This window comes from Antechinus flavipes, chromosome 3 (assembly GCF_016432865.1).
Source record: "Antechinus flavipes isolate AdamAnt ecotype Samford, QLD, Australia chromosome 3, AdamAnt_v2, whole genome shotgun sequence".
NCBI lineage: Eukaryota > Metazoa > Chordata > Mammalia > Dasyuromorphia > Dasyuridae > Antechinus > Antechinus flavipes.
Window position 1 is genome coordinate 602,992,536 of NC_067400.1, and position 26,833 is coordinate 603,019,368.

The 26,833-nt window shown below is 34.6% G+C and overlaps 1 protein-coding gene across 1 annotated transcript in view; it reads right to left on the reverse strand.

Moving 5' to 3' along the window:
• AJAP1 (adherens junctions associated protein 1) overlaps positions 1 to 26,833 on the reverse strand; it is a 278,095-nt gene that overhangs the window by 138,137 nt on the left and 113,125 nt on the right. Inside the window, exon 2 of the mRNA XM_051988720.1 lies at positions 21,784 to 22,562. Within this exon, the coding sequence (XP_051844680.1) occupies positions 21,784 to 22,562 (779 nt within the window). The remainder of the gene's footprint in view (positions 1 to 21,783; positions 22,563 to 26,833) is intronic.

A 26,833-nucleotide genomic window follows, 5' to 3' on the forward strand; every position in this document is an offset into this window, starting at 1 on the left:
TCATTAAAGAGATGATGGGTGATCAAGTAGAAAAGGAAGTAATAATTACAAGGAGTTAAATCATGGCTTCCTCACGAACAAGTCATAGCAGACTCACTTCACTTCCTTTTGTGAGGCAAGCCATGAATATAGACCAAAAAAAAAAAAACAACAAAAAAAAAAAAAACTAACTTTCACCTTGTAAGATGGAAAAAAAAAAAGTTAACCATTGTCTTCGAAGTCAAAAGTACTTAACTGATCTTGTGCATGATAAGCCCCTTGGGCAGTCTGCTGATCCCTATTATCCTGTTATTCAGTTACTTTTTAATTGCCTAAATCAAAATGCAAAGGATTACAAAGAAAACCACTTGTATTGAGTTATTTAATTATCTCTCATTTATCTCTCTAGCAATATTATTCTACTATTTATCTACCTATCTATATACTATATATACTCCATATACTATATATATATGTGTATATATATATATATATATATATATATATATATATATATATATATTAATAGATGATGGAAGATAAATGCTATAAATGATAGATATTAATATATCTAGATATATTGATATATAGTAGATATAGATGATTTTAATATATAGGAATTCATGAAACCCAGATTAAGACAAGTGGTACTAGTATTATTAGAATGTTATCCCCAGTTTTTTTTTTCTTCCCTTTGTAAGGCAATTGGTTATAAGTGATTTGTCTAGGGTCACACAGATGGAAAATCATAAATGTCTAAGGTTGTATTTGAACTCAGGTTCTCCTGATTCTATGACCAGTGCTCTACACACTGTGCCTACTTCGTACCCCTATTCCTATTTCTAAATGAGGAAACTGAGACTTAGAGCTATTGTCTTTTGCCTAGGCAGTTAGGTGGTGAGATGGATAGATTGTCATGTCAAGAAACAAGAAGTTCTGAATTCAAATCTAGCCAGAGACATTTACTATCTGTGTAACCCTGGACAAGTCACTTAATTTCTGTTTGTGTCAGTTTCCTCAACTATAAAATGGGGTTAATAATAATAACTAACTGGAAGGCTGGTGGTGAGAATCAAATGAGATAACAGCATGGTAACTGAATAGGTGCTATAAATATTTGCTGCTGTCATCATCATCATCACCACCATAATAATCATCAGTGCCATCCATTATCATCATCATCATCATCATTATCATCATCATCATCATCATCATTACCTATGTTCACACAACCAGAAAGTATCTGAATCATGACTCTCATAAGTTCAGCCCCATTCAAGAAATTTTTCTTAGAGATTGCTCACTGTAGCAAAGTAAGCCCTGAATTTGGATTTGAGAAGATTTGAGTTTAAATCAACTCAGTTGCTTAACTGTGGGACCCAGGCAAGCCTCTTAACTTCTCTGGGCTTCAGTTTCCCCATGTGTAAAATAAACTAAAAGAGTCTTAGATCTTTCATAATTCTAAATCTAGAGTGCTCTTAAGGACCCACTATGTGCCAGATGTTCTGCCAGGCAATGGGAATACTGCTCAATACAAATATCCTAATTGAGTACCTTTTCCCACCCATTTTTGTAAACCATTCAGCCATTATTTCAGTCATGATTGGAGGAAGAGTAGAAGGTAAAAAGATGAATATAGGTATAATCTCATGAGAGGAAGTGTTACTTTCTTTGCTGCTGTTGTTTTTGCCCAAATATCACTTGATCTCTCAGATCCACCTGCAAATTCCCACATGAAAAGTGAATGGGACTCTTGTAACAGCTCAGCTGTGTTGTCTTTTCATTGCAGACTCACTGACTATTACTCCGATTTTCACTCATTTGCCTAACTAGGAACATGGCTTCATTTTTGTGACTTTTGTCTGGGGAGGGGGATTGACTATGCAAAAGAAGGGGAGGGGACAGGTGAGGGATTTCCTAGAAATCCAAACTTGTATGTTGCTTTCTTGGCAAACATTTTGCTGGCAAAATTGCTACTCTAAGAAGGAAAACTTTGTTCTTCTGTTATTGCTACTTACCATTTTTTTTTGCCACAGATTGCATGAAGACATGATACACAGTACCTATCCAATACTATATAAATGACTTCTATTCTCTGGTCTTCCCTTATCTCCTCTGAAAAATGAGAAAGTTGGAGCAGAGAGTATCTGAAGTTACTTCCAAAACTAATTATGCCCAGCATTTACATAGCACTTTTAAGTTTTGCAAAACTCTTCATCCATTGTCCAAACACACACACACACACACACACACACACACACACTCCTGTAAGGTTGGTATTATTATTATTTTTATTGTTATTATTATTTCATTTTACAAAAATTGAAACTGACACTGAAAGCCATTAAGTGACTTTCCTTGGATCTCACAGATGATAAGTGTATGCGGCCAGATTTGAAATCATGGCCATCCTGATGCCAAATGCAGAAGTCAGTCTCCTGAGCCAACCAGCTGCCTAAACTTCCAATCTTATGAAGGGCAAACACTATAATTTTTGATTTGATGTATAATCACGTTGAAATAAACACATGCGAGAAATAGTCCAAAGCATTAATAATGATAGAAATTCAAATAAAAGCAAATCTGAAATTCTATTTTATGCCTGTCAAGTTGGATAACTATCATTTTAAAAAGAGCCAAAATTGGAAGGACTGTGAAAAATCAGACATGGTAATACATTGTCAGTGGACCTGCAAATGAGCCTAACTAGTCTGGAAAAGAAAAATTTCAATAAGATTATAAAAGTAACTAAAATGCTTCTGGTCTTTGAATTCATGATCTCATTATTGGCTTATTTCCAAAGAAGATGAAAGTTAGAAAGAAACAATTTATATTTCTAGTGATATTCATTTAGGGAAAAAAAAAACTAGAAACTAAGTAGGTATGCAGTGGTTAGGGAACAGCTGAACAAATGTTGGAGTGTAGATATAATGAAGAAATAATGGAGTGTTGTACTATAAGAATGATCATAGGAAAAAATCAGAGAAATCTTCAGAGAACTATAAGAATTGAAACACAGTAAAGTAAGCAGAACCAGGAGAACAATAAATGCCATAACTGCATTAATGCAAAGGAAAACAACTCTGGAAAGCAGCCAGACTCTGATTAATCATGAGCCAGCCTTGGCTCTTGACTAACCCTATTCTATGAGTTTTTCCAGTGCCTGAGGGACTCATGATTCTAATGTTATCCTTAAGAATGATTTTGAAATATAGAAGTTTGAAAGATAAAATCTTCCTTATTTCGAAAGTTTACAAACATGGAAGCAAACAGGCCAGGAAGCCCTGAGAAAAACTGGCAAGAAAAGAAGGGTTATTGGGAGAATTGAGCCTATCTTCTTACATCTGGGTAAGGAAGCAGGCTTTGTCATGAACTTCCAAAGCATCATAGTTAGACTTGGAAGGGAGCTGAGAGGCCATCACATCCACTTTACCAAGAAGGATACTGAAGTGGGAGATGGAATTTAAAGAGTCATGGATCAAGAAGGGGAAAAGACCATAGAGACCATCTAATCCAAACACCTCACTTTAAATATGAGGGAACAGAAGCTAGGAAAGTCTGTGACTTGGCCAAAGTCACAGAGATAGTATTTGAGGCTAGATTTGAACTCAGGACTTGTGACTACAAAGTCAGTGTTTTATTTTTTCCACTCTAATCATTCTAATATCTTCATGAATCTATAGTTACACACACACACACACACACACACACACACACACACACACACCACAACCACCACCACCACCACCACTACCAGCAACACCACATCTGACTCAAAAAAAAAAAAATGAGGGGGTTGAAGTCACAAAGTTTAGAATAATGAGTTGGAAGAAAGAATATTTGTAAAGGGGAGAAAAGGAAGATTTCTCGTTAAAGGACTCAGTAATTTCATAAGATTTCTTGTATTTATTTATTCGCTTGTGAGAACTATTTTGAAGGCTTGGTTGTTCCTTTATACATCAAAGGAATCAAATCTTCTTCACTGGACATCTTCAAGTGAAGGTTGAAGGAATACTCAGGGAGTGTGTAAGGCACAGAAAATGTACATGCTATGATTTCCATGAACTTTATCATTAAATAACTTAAAGTCATTCCCTTTGGAATCGATTAGAAAATCCTACTCAGTCTCAGAGGGGAGAACCAAGAAAGATCCTACCTCAGACACTTAATGTTACATGACTCTGGCCAATTCATTTAAATTCTGTTGGCTTTGATCTCTTCTGCTTTAAAATGTACTGGGCCAAACTGCATGGCCTCTAAAAGTCCAGGTCTGGAATCAGAAAGATTCATATTCCTAAATTTAAATCTAGCCTCAGATACTAACTAGTTGTGTGATCTAGTGTTAATCACTTAACTCTGTTTGCCTCAATTTTCTTATATGTAAAATAAGCTAGAAAAGGCACTGGCAAACCACCCCAGTGTCTCTACCAAGAAAATCTCAAATGAGATCACAAAGATTTGGACATGGCCAAAAATGACTGAACAATAACAAAAAAAATTCATTCAATTAAAAATATTGAGTAGAGGGTAATAAGGACCCTTTCTGGGAGACTTTGGGACAAGTGCTCACTAGACTAAATAGCTTTAGAGAACCCCTCCAACTGTGAGATTCAGTGAGTTGGTGAACCAATCATACAGAATGTACAGAGTCTCTTATATTGATTTTTATTCTGGGAAAAAGAGTCAAAAGTGTGTGTGTGTGTGTGTGTGTGTGTGTGTGTGTGTGTGTGTGTGTATGTAACTATAGATTCATGAAGATATTAGAATGATTAGAGTGGAAAAAAGAAAACACTGACTTTGTAGTCACAAGTCCTGAGTTCAAATCTAGCCTCAGATACTATCTCTGTGACTTTGGCCAAGTCACAGACCTTCCTAGCTTCTGTTCCCTCATATTTAAAGTGAGGTGTTTGGACTAGATGGTCTCTATGATCTTTTCCCCTTCTTGATCCATGACTCTGTAATTGGTCCAGTACAATTTTTTTTCTTGGACATTTACCATCTATGTGACCCTAATTAAGTAAGTAACCACTTTTCTATTCACCAGTATCTGGATCTTTCTTAAGCCAAGTTTTCAGTAATGTGGATACTAGTCTCACTATCTAGTACCTTGAGATATAGCTTCATAAATGTCTGGGAACATAACCAAATTTAATAACTAGTGACAAAATTTTATGATGTTTCTCATAGATTTATCTAATGAAAGTACATGGAACTTGGTGTTCAACTTTGAAACCTTTCTTTGATGTTAATTTATACCTATAGCCATGTGTCACTTAGTCTTTTTGACACAAATCTCCATTTTGTCATATATAACATGAGAATGATAGGCTCCTACCCAAAGACATTGTTTTCGAGAAGAAATCCTTACAGTGCTCTATAGACAATAGCCCTCATTATCATTGACTTGATTGGTAAAAGGGACCATATATGAAAATTTTTCAAGTTGGACATAATGATCAGATCTTTGTTGTGTCTTCAATCAATCAGCCAACCAGTCAATAAACATTAACTGACGTTTGTACACTAGGTATTCTGCTAGAAATTGGGGGCACAAAACCAAAAAATTGTCCTCCAAGAACTTTTAGTTATTTAGCAGAATGATGTTATAAATTGAAGATATATTCCTATGATTCAATCAATCATTTAACCAAAATTTACTTAGTGTCTACTATATACCAAGTAGTGTAGTCAGTGTTAGGAATACAAAAGAATAATAGTAGCAATATGTATATATGTAATTCAATACCATATACATTAATATGTACATTCAATAATATATTTAGTAACAAATGTCTTTATAATGAGCCACTAATTTTAAGAACTTCACAGTCTATCAAAGTAATAATATTATAAATTGGAAATACATTCCTGGGAATCCATCAATTAATTGATAAGAATTTATTAAATGTAGATTACATGCCAGGCACTAAGCTAGATGCAGACAAAAATGAATAATCTCTTTCTTTAGTTGGTTTATATTTCATTTATTTAAAAAAATAGACTCATATAGGCATGTACAAGACATACACATATTAAGTAATAGATAATTTTGCTTGGGGCAAGGACAGATATGAACAGCTAAATGGATCAGAAATGCCTTTCTAAATGTAGATGGTATAGACGAAGAAGCTAGAGGTTTAAAAACTTCAATAAAACAAGCAGGCATTAGAGAATGACTTAAGTTTGAAAAAACAGGAGTGAGATCAAGGGCAGAAAAGGAACTTGAAGCACTTAGTGTGACCTTTTTCCCTAGAGAGAGAAAGCATGAATTGGTCAAGACAATGTCAACATTAAACACCAGGACCAGCTTATTAATCCTTAGTGTTTTGACTTCAAATTTAGGGCATTTTCCTGGGCTAGATTAGTGTTTCTTAACCATTTTGTGGGCTCTCTTTGGTAGCTTGGCTGAAAGAAATTGTGATTCTGAGACTAATTCCTCTCTCTCTTTTTTCTTTTTTAGAATGAAAAATGTTGTTTAGATCATCATCCTCTGGCAACCTCAGTTTCTTCCTATGTCAAACGAGCATAATAATAGCACCTAACACAGTTATTATGAGGATGAAATGAAATCATATTTGTAAAAATGTTTAGCCCAATATCTGATACATGGTAGGGCTTGCAAAATGTTTGTGCTAATATTGGAAAGTCTAAGAAGGATTGGGAATGAGCAGAGCTTTTGTATATGAATTTTGCCATTTTAAGTCAGTTCTAGGTATCCATATATACTTTGTTGCTTTCATCCATATTAATAATCTTAAAGATTTTCAAAAGATAGTTGGTTTGCTTTGAAAATCTTCTAGCTTAAAAAAAAAGGCTAGGGGCTAGGTAGCACAGGGGATGGAAAACTGGACTTGGAATCAGGAAGCCTCATCTTTGAGTTCAAATACATTCTCAGACTCTGTCTAGCTATGTAACCTTAGGCAAATCATTTAACCTTGTTTGCCTCAGTGACCTTATTTGTAAAATGAACTGGAGAAAGAAATGGCAAACCTTTCCAGTAACTTTGTGAAAAAACCCTATGTGAGATTTTGAAGAGTCAGGCATGACTTAAATGATTGAAGAAAAAAAAAAAAAGCATGTTTCCCTCTAAGCTAATATCCAGTAACATAATTAAACAGAATTCAACTTTTGGATTGCCATCTAATCCTAAGATAGGAAGTAGAAGGAACCCCTCTAGTTGTTTCACCTGTTAATGATTTTTTCTCACCTTTCAATTAAATTTCATCTTTCTCCAACTTACTGGTCTATCAGCCTTTACCTTTTGTGATTTCATGCATACATTTCAAAAGGGATACTGAAGACCTCTGGGTAACAAGGGCAAATTCACTTGAGAAATCATGTTTGAAAAAACTTGAATGACAAGGCAGGGAGGGATCTGGCTTGAGCTGAACCATCTTATCTTTCAGCTATGGCATGTGGTTAATACAGTAATGTGATGTGTCAGCCAAAAAGCTAATGCAATCTGGGACTGTGCAGAAAAAAAGCCCAACTTCCAGGAATGAGTGGAGAGTACCTCTGTCCTAGGTCCTGATCGCACCACATTTGTAGTATCGTGTTCAGGTCTGGACAGCAGTTTAAGAAGGACACTGACAGACTGGAATGTGCCTATGCAGGACAAATGAAATGGTGAAGGGACTTGACCTCATGCTATATGAATACTGTTCAAAGAAGTCAGGATATAAAAATATAAAAATACTTGGGAATAGAGGTTCAAGTATTGTGTTGATGCATTCCAAGACTTACCATGTGGGAGGATGATTATAGAATCATAGCATTAGAACTATAAAGAACTTTATAGTCCAACCAACTCCATTTACAGAAGGGGGAAGTGAGGCTTAAAATAATTTGCTCAGGAACACTCAGCTAGTAAGTGTCAGAGGAGGGTCAGATTTTCATGGATTCCAAGTCAAACAGAGCCAGGAGTGAATGGATAGGGGATTCAAGGAAGAAAATTTAGACTTGACGTAAGGGAAAAGGGGGGAAATGTTATAATGATTAGATTGAATTGAATGGAATGCCTTGAAAGATAATAGGTCCCTGCTGAAAGCCTTCATTAAGTGGGGAGTAGATGAAAATTTGTTGGATCTTTTGTATCAGAATTTCTTTAGGGTGCATATTGAACTATATATTAAATGCAATCCCTTTCAGTTCTAGCTCTATGAATATCCTATGATCCTTCCATCTGGAATCCTGATGAATGGATCTGTACTAATGAACAACACTTGAATATCTACAAAGATGTAAGGTGTTCTTATTGGGATCTCCATATTTTTTTTAGTATTCTCTCACTAAGATGACAAGATATAATAATGAGGTAAAGCATGACTTGTGTTCCATAAACCTAGAAAGTCTCCAGGTTCCAAGTGGGAAGAAACACTGTGTTATGGGTGAATGAGCCTCCTGGATGTTGGCTCAAATTCATCAGAAACATACATTCCTTCTTTAATTTGCAAGAAAAAAACTCATTTCCTTTGGTTTCTTTTGTGTGTTTTTTCCTGTTTCTAGGAATGTCTGTCATTCAAAATTCTGAATACAATTGGGGAGTGTATCAAAGAGAGGAGGTGATTTGTTTTGGGAAATTTCTCCATCTGGACCTAAAAAGAGGAACTCTGACCTGTTTGACATTCACCTGCTGCCAATACACATCTGAAATTTAATCTAAATGACTTGAGTGAATCAGCGCCAATCCAGAATGACTTTTCCATGGCATGCTGTTGTTGGCTGGTGCCATAGAAGCTATCGTGCTGTTAGGCAAGGTCAGCAACAAGACCTGGGTGGCCAATACAGAAAGGAAGTCAATGATGAGTTTTTATACTTCCTGCTTTGAACTCTAAACAACTGATCAGCCCAGTAGCAGAGAAGGGTATTGTAAAATATTCAAGAATAGTCTTCCCAGGGACTCACTGCATGAAAAGAAATCTACAAGTGTCTATTTAGACAGGGAGTATGGAGAAAGAGACCAGTTGATGAATTGAGCAGGAATTCATTTCAACATGATTTGCTCAGAGAGATTCTCACTTGTCACAAATCATTAGCAAGCTGCCAGAATTAGTTTCTGGCCAATATGTAAATACTAAGTGTCATCTGCTGAAACTACCTTGGCTACTGTATCAATTCAATTCTCTGGACGTGGTACTAGAAAAACCTGGGTGCAAATCCCAGCTCAGACACTTACTAGCTTTTGTGATGAATGGATAATTCTAAAAGACAGAGTTTCTAGCTAATTAATAATGAATTTATTGTTTGAGGTAGCTAATAATTAACAAATTAGTGATCAGTGGTTTACCTTTATAATCAAAAACAAAATCACGGGGAACCTGAAAACCTTAAACACTTTTTTTTAAATAAAAGGGAATGCTTCTGACAAGTGGAATCAACCTGGATTCATACACATTTAATGAGGAGGTGGGCTAGAAGTTCAGCTCCTCCTGCTGAGAACATGGCTTGCTCATGAAGACCCAGCTGCCTCCAACAATCTGGACTAGATCATTCTGGTTGGTTTTCTCCTTCATGAGCTGAGTCAACCTAAATAATTCTAATATAAGAGTACAAGGATAAGGGTACTTTTTCTCTGGGCAGAAGCTTACATAGGCTGGATACTACTTACATTTTAAGCAGAAACAAGGATGGTCTCCTACTTGGAATGAATCCCACTCAATACTGAAAGATATGTTTCTTTTCCTGAGGACTAGGACAAACTCACCAATCAGCCATGTCCTTCAGAAACTAATTTTTACAGGGACTAGACCTTAATTTAGGAAGAAAAAGGAGGATAAACTTGGAATCCAAACTAATAATTGGCTATTAAGGTGATATTGAAATGAATTCTTTTACTTCTAACTATGGGCAAGTAATTTGAACTATCACATCCCCTATTTCTTCATCTGGACAGCAAAGATATTAATAAATATGGGCTTCTGTGCAGATCAGAAAAAAATAAAGGAAAACAAGCATTTATGAAGCCCCTACTGTGTCCCTAGAAATGTACTACACTATTTATACATATCTCATTTGATTCTTCAGTTAAACTGGTTTGTAACATTAAGCTGCTATATAAATAGGGAGGTTGTTTTTATTTTGTTTCATTTTGTTTGTTCCAGACCAGTGATTTCATCAGTGTACAGAATCCCCATAAAGGGAATTCTTTCCACTAATACAGGCCAGCAACTGTTTTGCAATTCCAAGTTATAACGAATTGCCCAGGGTCTTGAGAGGTTGTGATTTGTCCTTTGGGATCACATAGACATTAGATATCGGAAGCGGGACTTCAACCCCCTTTTTTCTGACTTTAAGGACAGCTTTTGATTTATATATGTTTTGCATATTAAATAATATATACATATGGATTTTGTGTATGTGTGTCTTTGAAGAGATAGATATTCTCTTGCTATTTGCTTGCATTTTTTCTTTCTCAGTTTTTCTTTTTCTTCCTTCTTGATCTTATTTTTCTTGTAAAACAAGATAACTGTATAAATATGTAAACATATATTGGATCTAATCTGTATTTTAACATATATAACATGTATTGGACTACGTGACTGCTGGGGAAGGGAGTGGGAGGAAGGAGAGGAAAATTTGGAACAAAACGCAAGGATCAATGTTGGAAAAATTACCCATGCATATGCTTTGCAAATAAAAAGCTTTAATAATAATTTAAAAATAAAACTAAAAAAAATTAAGAGACACAGAGAGAGATATAGGGAAAAGCAGCAAGAGACAGAGAGGGAAAGTGGGGAGTAAAAGGGGAGAAGAGAAGAGAGGGAGAGGGAGGAATGAAGACAAAGAGAAAAAGCATGTTCTTTCAATAATAGAATGATAAACTCTCTGGGATGGGGGGCAGTTTAATATCTGTCTTTTGTATGTCAGGTATCTAATGATTCTTATTATATAGTAGTTGCTTAATAAACCCTTGTTCTTTGCTGTATTGCTCTTCAAATTTTATTTCTCATTTTGATCATTAGTCCTTCAAGCCATCTGGTGAAAAAATTAATTCCAAATTCTTTGAGATCACCTAATCTTCAGAGCAAGCTGATGTTGGAATTTTTAATAATGAGACTCCACAGAGACAACCCATGTCTCAAGACCCATATCTCCAATCTAATGTTCACAAAGTTCTCTTCTGACTCATGTCAAAATTTCAGATAAAGATCTTCTGATGAGCAAACTTCCTACCCGGAGGTAGTTATTAAGTTCAATTTCCTTGAGTTATCCTAAACAATATGGTCAGAAGTATTTTGAGGAAGAAACAACACTAAGAATCATAGCATCTCATGTACAAAGACTATCAAAGAAACCAAGTCAAATTAATGCTACTGGACAAGAGTCTTGTCCATCATAAAAATTTTCTCTACAATATATATATATATATAATTTCTGTGTTTTTTATTTATTTTAATAATAGCTTTTTATTTTTAAAATACATGCAAAGATAGTTTTCAACATTCTCCCTTGAAAAAGCGTGTATGTTTCATATTTTTCTTCCTTTCTTTTCACCTCCCACCTCTGCTAGACAGCTAGCAATCCAGTTCAGACTACATCACTTATCAGATCAAAAAGCTTCAGTGTCTACACATTGCCTCCTAAGGAAAATACAAATTCATCTGAGCCAGTTAAAGTCACGTGCAGTCTAAATTGAGCATTTCTTTCTAGACAGATTTCAAATTACTCCCCTACAATAACTCTATTTTTGATACAAAGTGTTCTGCTAAATGTTTTCAATAAATATAACTTCCATTTATATGTTTTTACATAGGCTGTAGCCCATAACTGAAAAATCCTATCTCCTTAACAGCATCCTTTGGGAATCTTGAGCTCCCTCAAGGATCAACTCAGGTACTGCTACCTATATCTTGCCTGTTAGGAAGCCCCTTCTCAAATTGTAAGGGCTCTTCTGCATGAATAATCTTGGTGGGACATGAAGTAGCACTGGCAGACACCAGTAGTGAACTCAAAGCCTTTTTCCTGAGAGAAGTTTTCCAAAGAGACCTTGTTAGAGGATGGAGAAGGGAGGGGCTTGAAGCCCTGAGTGCATCTCCCCACTTAATCTTCTTATATGTGGTTATTTGTAGGTATAATGTATATAGCTATGGAGATATATATATGTATATATAGATATAGATATAGATAGATAGATAGATGTATATGTATGTATATATACACAAAACCATTATGTGTATACATATATTTATGAATAAATTTTCATATACATATGTATGTAAACACACATATACAATGAATGTTTAATATGTGTCCTGTCCTACATAAAATTTTCCCCAATGATCCTAAACCAAGGTGTCAGAAATAAGCCTGGAAAAGGCCTGATCTGTTCTCAGTTTTCCCCAGAAACCATATTAAATCAAGACTTTAAAGGAATTCTGGGGCAACAGAATCCACAAAAAGATTTGAGTGAAACAATTGTCCAATCCAACATAACTTAGAATTCTGTCTCACTTGGGTAAAAGGGAAGCACAGTTCAGTATAGGTAGTATCTGGGAAAGCCATCAGTAGGCCTAATCGTAGCACTGGTCAGAAACAGAGGGTCTTCTATTCAGGCTCAGCAGATCAATGGCATGGCAGGCCAGCTATGAAGCCTCCAGCCCTAATGAAGAAAGTAAAATTACAGGCTTGGAACTTAGGACACAAAAGGCACAATTAGAGTGAGACACCCTGGCAAGTGAACAAGCCACCTGCTGCCTAGGCCCTAACACAGAAAGCCAATGATTGCCTCCCATCCTGAGATCGCAGGAAAAGAAGCTTAGAATAATGCATCCTATGCTATAGGAGTAAAGATCAACTTTTTAAAATGAATTAAAAACAAAGAGGCCTGAACCATAAAAAGCTACTGTAGTGATAGGGAAGATCAAAACACAAACTCAGAAGAGGACAACAATATCAAAATATTTACATGAGAAGTCCAAAGGGAAATGTGAATAGGTCTCAAGTCTAAAACATTTTCTTTTGAAGAATTAAAGAAAAGAAGAACTAAAAATAAGAAATGTAAAAGAAAAATGGGAAAAGAAATCAGAGTGATGTAGGAGAATTATGAAAAAAAAAAGAATCAATAGTTTGGAGAAGAATGAACAAAAACTGACTGAAAAAAACAACTCCTTAAAAATAAAATTGACAAAATTGAAAAAAAAAAAAAAAAGAATTCACTGAAGAAAACAACTCCTTTAAAAGTAGAACTGGCCAAGTAAAAAGAAGGTAAAAATCTTTTCAAAAATTATTCTGGTATCTTAGGATCAAAGAGTAAAATAGTCAGATTTAAAGAATCCATCAATCACCTATTGAAAGAGATCCCAAAATGAAAATTCCAAGGAATAGTGTAGCCAAATCCCAGAATTATCAGATCAAGAAGAAAATCCTACAAGTATCCAGGAAAAAATCAAATATCAAGAAGGAGCAGCCAGGATTACACAGCGATTAAAAAGTCACAGGGTTTGGAATATGATATTCTGGGAGGCAAAAGATCTTAAATTACAACCAAGAATCAACTACCCAGGAAAAAATGAGCATAATCTTTCAGAGAAAAAGATGAATCAGTATGGGAAGAAATGAACAGTGAAATATATGCTCTATTATCAGTCCTGTCAAACCATTGCTGATTATTACATGCATCAAAATTCTTAAGATTTTTAAAGGGTTTTTTGATATTGTTAAATAAATTACTATCCTTGTTCTGCTATTTTACTATGTATTAGTTTATACAAGTCTCCTCAAATTGCAATAGAAGCATTATTTTCATCATTTCTTTTAAAACAATACGTTTCCTCTCTCATATGCACTAATTTCTACTGTCATTTCTCATTTATGGACATCTTTTTTATAATCCAATTCTTAAATACTTTAAGAAGAGTTTGTTGTTTGCTTGCATTTTGTTTTCTTTCTTATTTTTTTTTCCTTTTTGAACTGATTTTTCTTGTAAAGCATGATAATTTTGGAAATATGTATAGAAGAATTGTATATGTTTAACCTATATTGGATTATTTGCTGTCTAGGGGAGAGGGTGGACGGAAGGGAGGGGAAAAAAATTGGAACACAAGGTTTTGCAATGATGAATGTTGAAAATTATCCATGTACATGTTTTGAAAATGAAATGATTTAATTTTTTAAAAAAGAGTTATTGCAACTCTTTGGAACATATGGATCCTTTTCCTGTTTATTTGATATCTTTGTGTATGACTCTAGTTGTGCATTGTTTATCAAAAAGGTAAGCACAGGATAATAACTTTTTAAACACAGTTCAAAATGATTTTCAAGAATAGTTGGACCAATTCAGTGTTCTAATGTGCATGTTTTTCTCTAGGTCCTTACAAAATTTTTCATTTTCCGTTTTTGTCAATGTTGCCATTTAAATTCTGTGAAGGTAGAATTTCAGAGGTATTTCATTTCTCTTTTTCTACTTACTACTAACTTTTTTTTTAATAGAGGGTTGGATAAATTGGATTTCTTCCCTTGATTACTGTCTGTTCATATCTTTGGTTATCAGTCAGGGGATTTCTTTTTTTTTTTCTTATAAATTTCAATCAATTCCTTTTATATCTTAGAAATAAGACAAATATCAGTGTTATCGTTTAGTTGTTTCAGTCTATGTCTGTCCTTTTGTGATTACACATGGGATTTTCTGGACAAAGATACTGCCATACATGCTTGTCATTTCCTTCTCTAGCTCAAAGAACCCTGACCAGGGTTACACAGATAATAACACAGATAATACACAGAGTTACACAGGGATACACAGAAAGTCTTCCTGACTCTAGGCTCTATACTTTACCCACTATGCCACCTAGCTGCCCCAACCTGATGAGATAAGGAAAATGCATTTTGCTCTTTTCTCAGGGCTCTTTATTCTTTCTTTTATTTTCAAAAATTTATTTTGTACTTAATTTTGCCCCAGTTTTATGTAAAAAATTTACTACTTTTTAAAAATTGAATTCCAAATTTTCTTTCTTTCTTTCTCTGTTCCTGCCCACCCATCTCTTTGAGAAGGTCAGCAGTTTTATCTATTATACATGTATAATAATAAAAAGTATTTAAAAATTATTTATGTTGTAAAAGAAAACAAAGAGAAAAAACTCAATTTTTTTAAAGCATGTTTCAATCTGTATTTAGAAACCATCAATTCTTTCTCTGGGGATGATAGCATTTTTCACCATAAATTCTTCAGAGTAATTTTGAATCATTGCATTACTGAGAATACTGTCATTCATAGCTGATCATCTTACAATTTTGCTTTTACTTTGTGCACAGTATAGTGCACTTTGCTTCAGCTCATATGTCTTTTCAATTTTTTTATAGCATCCTGCACATCGTTTCTATAGCACAATAGTATTCCATCATAATTACCTATCACACTTTGTTAGCCATTCCCCAATTTGTGGGCATCCACACAATTTCCAATTCTTTGTCCCCAGAAAATAATAACTATAAATATTGTTTGTACATATATGTGTCTTTTCTCTTTTTAAAATTTCTTTTAGGATGTAGACTTAATACTGGTATTCTACCAGTATATGCAGTGTATGCATACAAAATGTATGGTTTTATTGCATGGTTTCATCACCCTTTGTGATATACCCAAATACATTTCAAAATTCCTCTGTAGGATGGTTGAATCAGTTTACAACTCCACCAACAATGCATTAATGTCTCATTTTCCCCCATACCCCCTCCATCATTTGCCTTTTTCCTTTTCTGACCTATTACTCAATCTAATTTACTAATTCAGAATTGCTTTGATTTTCATTTATCCAATCAATGTTCTAAATCACCTTTCTTTTTCATAGGCTTATAGATATCTTTGATTACTCTGTCTGAAAATTGTTCATATATTTTCATGAATGGATCTTATTTTTATAAATTTAGCTCAGTTCTCTAGATGTTTGAGATCCTTATTAGAGAAACTTGTTTAATTTTTTTCAGTTACTTTTGCTATTTCTCTCTATTCTAGTCTACCACCTCTTTTATTCTATTCTCTTTCTCATTTCATCCTGCCTCTTCTCAAAAATGTTTTCCTTCTGACTACCTGCACCTCCAATCTGCCCCTCCCTTTTATCAACCTTCACCATTTTTATCCCTTTCCCCCCCATTTTCCTGTAATACCAAATAGACTTCTATACCCAACTAATTGTGTATGTAATCCCTGATTTCAGCCAATTCTGATGAGAATAATGTTCATTTATTCCCTCTCACCTTCTTATATTCCCTTGAAGAGTGCTTTTCTTGCCTCTTTTATGTGAAGTAATTTACTACCATTCTACCTCTTCTTCTCTTTCTCCCAAGCTATCCCTCTCTTACCTCTTAATTTTATTTTTTTAAAAAAATATTATCCCTTCATATTCAACTCATACATGTGCCCTCCATATAAACTCCATCTATCATAATAATGAGAAAATTCTTCTGAATCATATGTATTATTTCCCAAATAGGAATTTAAACAGTTTAACTTGTTAAGTTCCTTATGAGTTCCATTTCTTGTTTAACTTTTAATGCTTCTATTTAATCATGTATTTGAAAGTCAAAATTTATATTAAGCCTAAACTTTTCATCAAGAATATTGAAAATCTCCTATTACATCGAATGTCAATTACCTTCCCCAGAAAAGATTATATTTGGTTGTTATTTTTTCCCTTGGGAAGGTGATTGTTGGTTGTAATTTTAGCTCCTTTACTATCCAGAATATCATAGTTTAAGTATTCTGATATTTTAATGAAAAAGATACTAAATGTTATGTTATCCTTATAGTGGCTTCACAATACCTCATTGCAATATATTCTCCTTGCTATGGGTGAAATTTGACTAAAATATTCCTGGGAGAATTATTAAAATAGTTTTAAAAATAGAAAAATTAGCAAAGTTTCAGAAATATAAAATAAATACATGTATATCATCAGCATTTCTAAATATTATCAACAAAACCAAGCATCAAAAGATAGAAGAAAAATTCCATTGAAAATATCTGTAGACAATATAAAATATTTGGGATTCTACTTGACAAGACTGACCCAAGAACTATATGAATACAATTATAAAACACTTTTCACATAAAAAGTCAAATCTAAACAATTGGAAAATTAAATTTTTCATAGATAATCTGATCTAACATAATAAGACTGACAATTCTATCTATATTAATTTATTTATTAAGTAACATACCAAAATGTATAGTGCTAGAAAAGTGATGAATTATATTCACAATATAATTCATAATAATATTAATAATTTAGCTGGCCGAACAAAAAGTCAAGAATACTAAAGAAATTAATGAAAAAATGGGCCTAGCAATACCAGATCTAAAACTATATTTCAACCAATAATTAGCAAAACTATTTAGTATTGGCTAAGAAATAAAATGGTAGATTGGTGGGGGACATAAGACACAGTAGTAAATGACTATAGCAATCTCCTGTTTTATTAAACCCAAAGACTCCAACTTCTTGGATAAGAAGTCACTATATGAAAAAAAAAATGAGAAAACTGGAAAATAATATGGCAGAAACTAGGTACTCCAGCTTACTCCTTGACACCAAGATAAAGTTGAAATGGGTACACCATTTAGATAAAGAGTTATAATCATAAGAAAATTAGGCAAACAAGGAATAGTTTACCTATGAATAGTTTATCTATGAAGAACGAAAGAATTTACAACAACAAGAAATAAAGAACATTATGAAATGCAAAAAGATAGGTTTTATTATTAAATTAAAAAAGATTTTGCAAAAAACAAACCAATTCTACCAACTTTAGAAGGAAAAAAGAAAGCTGGGGAAAAAAATTTACACTCAGTATTTTTGATAAAAACCTATTGTTTCCACTGTAAAAAGAACTAAATCAAATTTATAAGAATACAAGTAATAGTGTGATTGATATAAACTATGTCTGTTTTCCAAAGAGATTATTTAAAAAGTACCTCCTTGTTCACAAATATAGTAGTTTTCTTTATAGTAATGAAGAATTGGAAATCAAGACGATACTCATCAGTTGGAGAGTGGCTGAACAAGTTGTGATATATGAATGTAATGGAATGCCATTGTTTGGTAAGACATGATGAGCAAGCAGATTTCAGTAAAAAACCTTGAAAGACTTACATGAACTGATGCTGAAAAAAATTAAACAGAATCAGAGAAGAACACTATACACAGTAACAGTAACACTGTGTGATGATCAACTAAAATTGACTTCTCAATAGTAGTACAATGATCCAATATAATTACAAAAGACTCATGAAAGAAAATGTAAGTATGAATGAAGTGTGAGTGCAGATTGAAGCATTCTATTTTCACTTTTTTTTCTTTTTTGAACCTTTTTCCATTTTCTTCTGTTTCTTCTTTCATAATATATAATGAGGAAATATGTTTACAGGATTGCATATGTGTATTTGTATGCATGTTTATCTTGGAAAGGAGAAATAGGAGGAAGAAAAAATTAGAATTCAAAATCTAAATAAAAATGAATGTTGACAATGTTCTTTACATATAATTGGGAAAAAATATATTTACAAAAAGAATTAAACTAAACTAAACAAACTTTCCTGAGTCTCTTCCTCTACCCTACTCTCTCAAAGAGTCCAAAAGACTTCATTATACTCTCTTTGTTTCTCTCTGTGTCTTTTTCTCTCTGTCTCTGTCTCTATCTCTGTCTTTGTCTCTCAGTCTCTCTCTCTCTCACTCACTCACTCCGTATTTGTGTTTGTGTCTCTCTCTGTGTGTCTCTCTCTATGTGTGTGTGTGTGTGTGTGTTTATACATATGTATTTATTTTTTTATTTCTATAAATTTTTTCCTTGGGAAAAAAAAATGAGTGCTTTGAAGGCACAGAGCACAGACTATACATCTATATCTATATGTGTGTTTATATACACATCAATAAAATTCTTGCTGATTGTCTAATTGAATGAACTGATTAAATCACTGTCACAATTTTTTTAGTGTCTTACTTAAAACACTTTTGATGTCAAAGTGACAGTGCTAAGGTTCTAATTTCCATAAGCAATGCCCAGAAGCAGGTGAAGGGTATGGATTTTGGGCAAGAGTAAAGGATGTTTTGGTCTGTTTTGATCTATTTGGTCTCTGCAAATTGTGTTGTCAATTTTTGAGATTTCTTACCCTAAAATGATTTATTCCTCATTCTACCAGCACCCTTTAATGAGGCTCACCGTCAGGAGCTTTTTACCTGATCCCCAGGATGCTATCTTTTTGGCCTATTAAAATTTCTTTCCATTGGCAGCAAACATATATATTTCCTCCTCTTTGAATTCATCTCGCTAAACAAATTAATCTGAAACCAGATTATTTTATGAAGAACCATAAATCTTTTTTCCAAGATAAGCATCTGTCTTGTCGGATTAGTAACATCCAATGTTCTGTGAATTAATTTGCTAAGCCCTCTAATACTGCCCTGGCAGTTTAACTTTAGTAATAACAAATCTAATTTGGAATAAGTGGGAAATTGTTTTCTCATCCGTGTCCCTATAGTAAATGACATATATGGAAGAGATGACATTAAATGGATACTGTACTTAATTCTATTTTGATGACAGCTTGGGAGTTTATTGAGGGGGTTGGGGAGAGGGAAGATGTTTTGAATGCTCCTCCAGGAGGTCTGACACAGATGATGGATTGCAGACTTTGTTTGTATCCAGATTCCTCAATCTCAACTAGACTCCCTTGCTGAGAATCTACAATATACAAGAAGACAAATCCATGGATGTCTTTTCAACATCTCTCCTGGAAAATGCTTTCTCTCTTTGATTTTTCTCTCCTTTTATAGCTGTAATGCTGAGCACCATGTCTGTGACATAGTAGGTGCTTTAAAACTGATATAATCCTGACTATGGAGTCATTAAATGAATACAGTAAGTAGCAGGAAATGGATTAGAAAGAACATTAAATGAATGTTCTTTCTAATCCATTTCCTGCTACTTACTGTATCTATGAACTTGGGTAAGCTTGTTAATTTTTTTAAGCTTCAGATTATTCATCTATAAATTAGACCAGAGGATCTCTGTTACATTTATGATTATGTTGCCAGATAGGTGACAACTTTCTGCTGAGATACCCTGGTCCTTCCCTTTGGAAGGAAACCAGTCATCAGATAGGAGAGTTGATGATATGGAAACCAGAAGCATCCTTTCTCTACTGATTTAAAGAACCAGAAGGAAGGGCAGGTGTTGGAATTTGAGAACAATACACAGGGATATGGGGCCAAGGCAGGGATTTATGCTAACCAAGGTGAGAAAATAGACTAAAAGAAAAAGAATCTCTTGGTTTCCTAGTGTAGAATATGGATCTCAGGGCCCAGACACCCCCAACTGTAAAAAAAAAACCTGAACATTTTAAAGAGAGTATAAGATCTTCAGGCTCTCATTTCATGGTAGCATTCTGTAATTCTTACATTTTATGGGACTGGCAAAATGTTGTTATTTACATAGAATGCATTTGGGCTGTGCCCATCCAGGAACTCCCAAGCTGTTACACTGCATATGACTGATGCTGGCTAACAAAGGCAGACAAAATTGAATGTGAATTGTAAATAGCCAAAGTGTGCCCTGCTGGGATTGGAAGCTCAGAGATATTTCTAAGCTTCATCTGAGCCCCTTCTCTGTGCAGAATAGTTATGGATCCTGTAGAAAGAGCTTTTATCCCAGGGGAATTGAGGGTATTTCTGCATCTTCTGGAGCAAGGAAAGAGGCCAGAATAGCCCAGTAGAAAGCAAATAAATAAATAAATAAATGCAAGGAGATGGAACAAGGGCTGGGGGCAGAGGAAAAAAGGAAAGAAAATTGCACAAATAGTCATTTAAAAACCCTGAGCCATAAGTATTAATCATGATCACTACAGCACAAATAGGAGGCCAGTGTCTGAAAGAGCCACCTCCACCAAAGTCTAGTCTGTCCCCCTCCTAATAAGTACGTTTTACCTGTTATTCATCTCCTGACAATATTTTAATGTACTTTTAAAAGACTCCTAGAGGGAAAAAAGACTCCACAACTTCAGTCATTGTTGTTCAAGTGATTAATTTGCTCTCAACAGAATGGAAGGCTTGAATTGGGTAGTTATTGGATGTTTGCATGACCATTTTTTTTTCAAGAAGGAAACCATCCCTTTCCCTGATTCTATGAGACCCTATGGCATGATATAGTTGATTTTGCCCTTGCAGTGGATGCAAGAAGACTCCATAATTAAGTTTTGTTTGTTTGTTATTTAAGTTATGTTTTTAACCTACCCTCAGGATTTTCTGGTATTGTGGACATTCCTTGAATCAGGGTACAGCTGGATGCTGCAAATCCATTAGAAGCATGACTCTGGGAATCGGAAGAAAATCTTTATAGCTCCAAAGCAAAGTATCATCAGATGACTAGGTTTGGATTTTTCTGACTCTTCTTAAAGTAGAATACTAGAAGATTGGAAAACCTTCACTTCCTTCCTTCCTCACCCATCTCCCAGAACTGAACCCAGGACTCTAATCTTTTACTATCTCCTGTAAAAACACAAAGTGGGCCAAATGCACATTGTCTAAACTTCCAGCTGTCAACCCAGGAAGACAGGATCTGTTATTGACTTTGGGCCAAATCATGCATCAACTGATGGACAAATGCATGTGCATGCACAAATGTTATGAAATCACACACTTTTATGCTGTTTATAGAATCAGAGTCACACCAGGTTGGCTTGCTTATGCTAATCAGACTCACACTGGTCATGAGTTGATATAAAAAAAGAGCCACCTTCCACTAAAGAAAAAAAAAAGCAATTCATTGTCCCACAAACCAAGTCCAGAGCCCACCCCCATGTAGAGACCAAAGTACCTGAGGGCTCCACAATCCGTGGCGGCGTGATTTCTTTGCCATTGCTGTTGGAGACAGTGGAGGGTTCTGTTGTGCTAATCCTACCCGGATAGTTAGGGTTGTTCTTAATAATCCCAGGACTAAGGGATTCTAGGAATCCCTTAGTCTGTAGAGTGACGTAGCTTGTGGTGGTGGTGGTAGTGGGAGCCACAGTTGTCTTTCTGGTTTGTAAAATAGAGACAGTGGTAGGGCCATAAATCCCAGGAGATGTGCTAGATTCTACAGATTCTTCTTCGCCTGTAGGACCCCATGCAATGAATTCAGTTTCCACTGTTGGTTTGCTCCCTCTGAAGTCAAAATTATTCAAACTACCCCCCTGTAGGTGCCTTTTGTCCCTTCTCAAAGGTGTTTGCTGTTCTATACTCCCACTGCCCAACGAGGACAGAATAGAAGGGTTGAATTTGGCAGCTTCTGGGTGTTTTGATGACCCACTTTTCAAAGGGATGACTCCCTGGTCCCTGGTTCTGTGGGTCCCTCTGGAATGATATGTCCTTATCTGTCCATGTGCACGTTCAGGACGAAATGAAAGAAGGTTCCATAAAGGGGTGGGGATCTTCGTTGCCAGTCCATTCTTAAAACTCCACAATCGGGAATTGTGGAAAGGCCGAGGCAAAAGCCTGAATTCTGGGCCTTGAGCTAGAGATTCACAGGTGGGGAAATCCATGGCTAGTTGAAACATGGCTATAAGTATCCAAGCATGGCTTCCTATAGGGCAACCCGACCAGTGGACAGACATCGAACTGTATCAGAGAAAGAAAGAGAAAATTATTTTGGTAATGCACTGGATTACAAGCCATCTATTCATCCATCTATCCACCTGTTCTTCCATCCATCCATTCATTCATCCCTCCATCAACATTTATTATTATGTGTTGGATATATGGCAGGCACTATAGATATAAGAGCAAAAGAACCCTAGTTATTTCCTTCAAGTAACATATTCTATTGGAGAAGAAAATATCTGCACACATTCAAATGGGGGAGGGAGGAGAGAGAACGGGGAGAAGGGAGGGAGTAAGAGCAGGAGAGGGAGAGAGAACAACTGTATACATATACATACATACATATATATATATAATGGTTAATGAGGAGGTCAGGAGCAGTTGGGGGAATTCAAGAAAACCTTCATGTATAAGGTAGTAATTTAATTACATCTATAAAATGAGACAGAGAAAAGAAGGTATTATATTCCAGGCATGAAGTTTTCCTCCCCCTATAACTTCATTTATCTATCTATTTATCTATCTATCTATCTTTCTATCTACCTATTTTATATTTGCTTTGTATATTTATTTTTAAATTTAGTATTTCAATGATAATAAATATGATTCTGATTATTTATATGACATTTTAAGGTTTACAAATTGCTGAGAAAATTGGAAAAAAAGTAGTATGGCAGAAACTAGGCACAGACCAACATGTCACATCCTATAGCAAGATAAGGTCAAAATGATTTAAACATCAAGGGTGATACCATAAGCAAATTAGAAGAACAAGTAATAGTTTGGCTGCCAGAACTGTGGGAAAGGGAAGACTTTTTGACCTAACAAGAGATGGAGAACATCATGAAAGGTAAAATGGATATTTTTGATTACAGTACACCAAAATGTTTTTATACAAATTCAATGCACCAAAGATAAGAATAAAAGCAGAAAGAGGGAAAACTTTTACAACCAGTGTTTCTGAGACAGGCTTTATTTCTCAAATATATATAGAACTGACTCATATTCTCAAAAATATAAGTGATTCTCTGATTGATAAGTGGTAAGAACATATGAAGAGATAATTTTCAGATGAACAAATTAAAACTACTTATACTCATATGAAAAATGCTCTCAATGACTATTGATTAGAGAAATGCAAATTAAGGAAACTTTTAAGGCCCACTTCACACCTATTAAATTGGCTAAGATGACAGAAAAGGAAAATAATAAATGTTGGAAAAGATGTGGGGATATTGGAATACTAGCACATTACTGGTAGAATTGTGAACTGACCCAACTATTATGGAGAGCAATTTGGAACTGTGCCCAAAAGGCTATAAAACTATTAAAACAGCAATAACACTACTAAGTATGTATCCCTAAGAAATCATAAAAAAGGGAAAAGAACCCACATGTAAAAGTATTTATAGCAGCTCTTTTTGTGGTGGCAAAAAACTGGAAATTATGGGGATGTCCATCAATTGGAAAATGGTGAACAGCTTGCGAGCATATTAATGTAATGGCGTGCTATTATTACATGAGAAATGATGTGAAGGTAGATTTTGGAAAAATCTGGAAAGGCTTACATGAATAGATGTTGAGTGAACCAGAAGGAAATTGTACACTGTAACAGCACCATTAATAAAATTATTGACCTTGTTTTTTCTCAACAGTACGTTGATTCATGATAATTCCAAATGACATAATAGAAAATGCTATCTATAATCAAAGAAAAAACTAGATATTTTGAACACAGATTGAAGCATACTATTTTCACTTTTAAGGGGCTTTTCCCTTCTTTTCTTCTTTCACAACATAACCAATTATATTAAAATGATTGTACATGTACAATCTATATCAGACTGCTTGCTGTTTTAGGCAGAGATGAAATAAGGGAAAGAAAGGGGGGGAAAAGGGAACAGAAATTAATGTTGAAAACTATCTTTGTGTATAAGTGAAGAAAACTATGATTAAGAGGCAAAAAGCAAGTCTGGAAGATTGATTCTATTATTTTCACTATTTTACAAATAAGAAAACTAAGGCACAGAGAGGTCAAGTGATTGGAACAAGATCACATAGCTAATAAATATGAGTTAGGGTTTCAACTCACTTCATCCTGATTATAGGTCCAGCACTAAACCCAATGCAGAATAATAATATCATAATGTTTTAAAGTTGTTTTTTTTCTGGGTTTTTTGAATTATTATTTTTGGCAAAAAGAAAATAATGACAATGATTTATATATGATAATGGCCTGTCTCTTTCAAACAACATTCAAATCCATCATTTGCTTTAGTCTCACAGAATGTCTTAGAACACGTAGAATGGGGATAAATTTATATTCATTTTATAAGAAGAGAAACTGGGACAAAAAGTTACTAAGAGAATTTCCTAAGTTAGTAAGTAGCATTGATAGGTTTCCTCACTCTTATTTCATGGTCCATTGCATTCAGCCAATAGACCTAGTTCCCTCACATATGTAAGCATATATTCATTATTATCTGAATAGAACTGTTTTAAATCAGGAACCTCCCATTAAATATGGAATATTTTAGCACTTTGCAACCTAGGATACCCAATGGATTATTCAGTCTGAACCTTACCCACAGTATATTACATCTTTCCAAATAGACAATTCAACTATGCTCAAGTATTTGCTTTGATAGCATCTGAAATCCTTTTATTTATTTGAAGTATAGATAAAACCTTTGTGAATCAATCAAACATGTCCTCCATTCCAAGGAAGACTTAAGAGAGGATAATGTATCATCCAATCCTGTTTCTTAATAAAACTAGACAATTATAATGGTAAGATTATCTTTCTCTTTCCTGTATAGTCCACTGTAGTGGACTATATGAGAGGTTATGCTGTCAATTCTCACTAATAGATGAGTTTAAGAGGTGTGTGCAGGGATTATAATGAGAAAATTAGACAATTAAACTTCCAAGGACCTGTTAATCAGTTCACAGGGTAACCTCATTAGCTGAAAGTAAATTCATAAAATATGATATTGTTTCACATGTCAGTGAAAGTTACATGGCATTTTAAAACAATGGTTCTTAAAATCTGTGTGTGTGTGTGTGTGTGCGCGCGCGCACGCGTGTGTGTGTGCATCTGGTAAAGCCTATGGACTTCCTATTCCTACAGGATAATGTTCTTAAATGCATAAAAGAAAACATATAAAATTACAAATTACAATAAAATGTTACCAAAATATAATTAAAAATAAATTATTTTAATTTGGTTAGGAATCCAATTAGGAATTTAAATTCAAATAAAACACTTTAAAATCATTTTCTATAAATTCAGATTAAATATAGCACTTCACCAACAGTGCCCTCAAATTCCTACCCTAAAAAAGGTAACATTCTAATTAAAGAACCCAAACTGACAATGGACTTCTCTAAATCCAGTCAAACTGACACAATAGCTAGATTTAGTTAATAAATATATAGTCCATTGGCAGGAATTGTCTTACTTTTTATTATTTGTATCCCCAGCACTTAGAATAATCCCTAGAACATAGTAGGTGCTTAATAAATATTTGTTGAATTTGGATATCATTGAATTTTTTTTTCAGCAGTTTTGGAAGACCATCCACTGAATCATAGAGAGATTGGACTCTGGGGTTCAGATAGGTCTTTGTCTGAGTTCTTCCTTGCTTCCCTCAAAATCAATACCAGACCAAGCCTCTGAACAGGTTTTTGGAGTGACAGAACCCACACATATTTGGAGTATAAAAAATTTCAAATAGAAGATATTTTGGAAGAACTTTTGGAAAGATTTGTCTCAATCAAGCAGGGAGGTCCTGGGTAGAGAGGACTTCAACCGCCAGAGGAATCCAGTTGGAGGCTCTCAGATAAAATACTGCAGTTTTGGCTACTCTGTCCTGCTTCAGAAGTCAGTGGATCAGTAGACTAGCTGTGAGGTCTCTAATGCAACTACAGAAGGCAAATAGTGAGCCCCTGAATCCAGCATAACAAAGGGGCATGGAAACACACACACACACACACACACACACACACACACACACACCACACCAGGTAAGGAAGCCAGCAGCTTGATCCTGGATCAAGGACAACATATAACCTTTGCTACCTACAGAGAAAGCTAGAGAAAATCTCCTCTTTGGCCTAGGACCAGACCTATTTAAAAATAATCAAAAAAAAAAAAAAAAAAGCAAAAAGAGTTCTAACAATAAATGTCTATGATGGAGACAGGGAAGAATAGAGCTCAAACCCTGAGGACAAAAAAGGCAATACTCCTCAAGATGAAACCTCAAAAGACTCCATTGGAAGAATTCAAA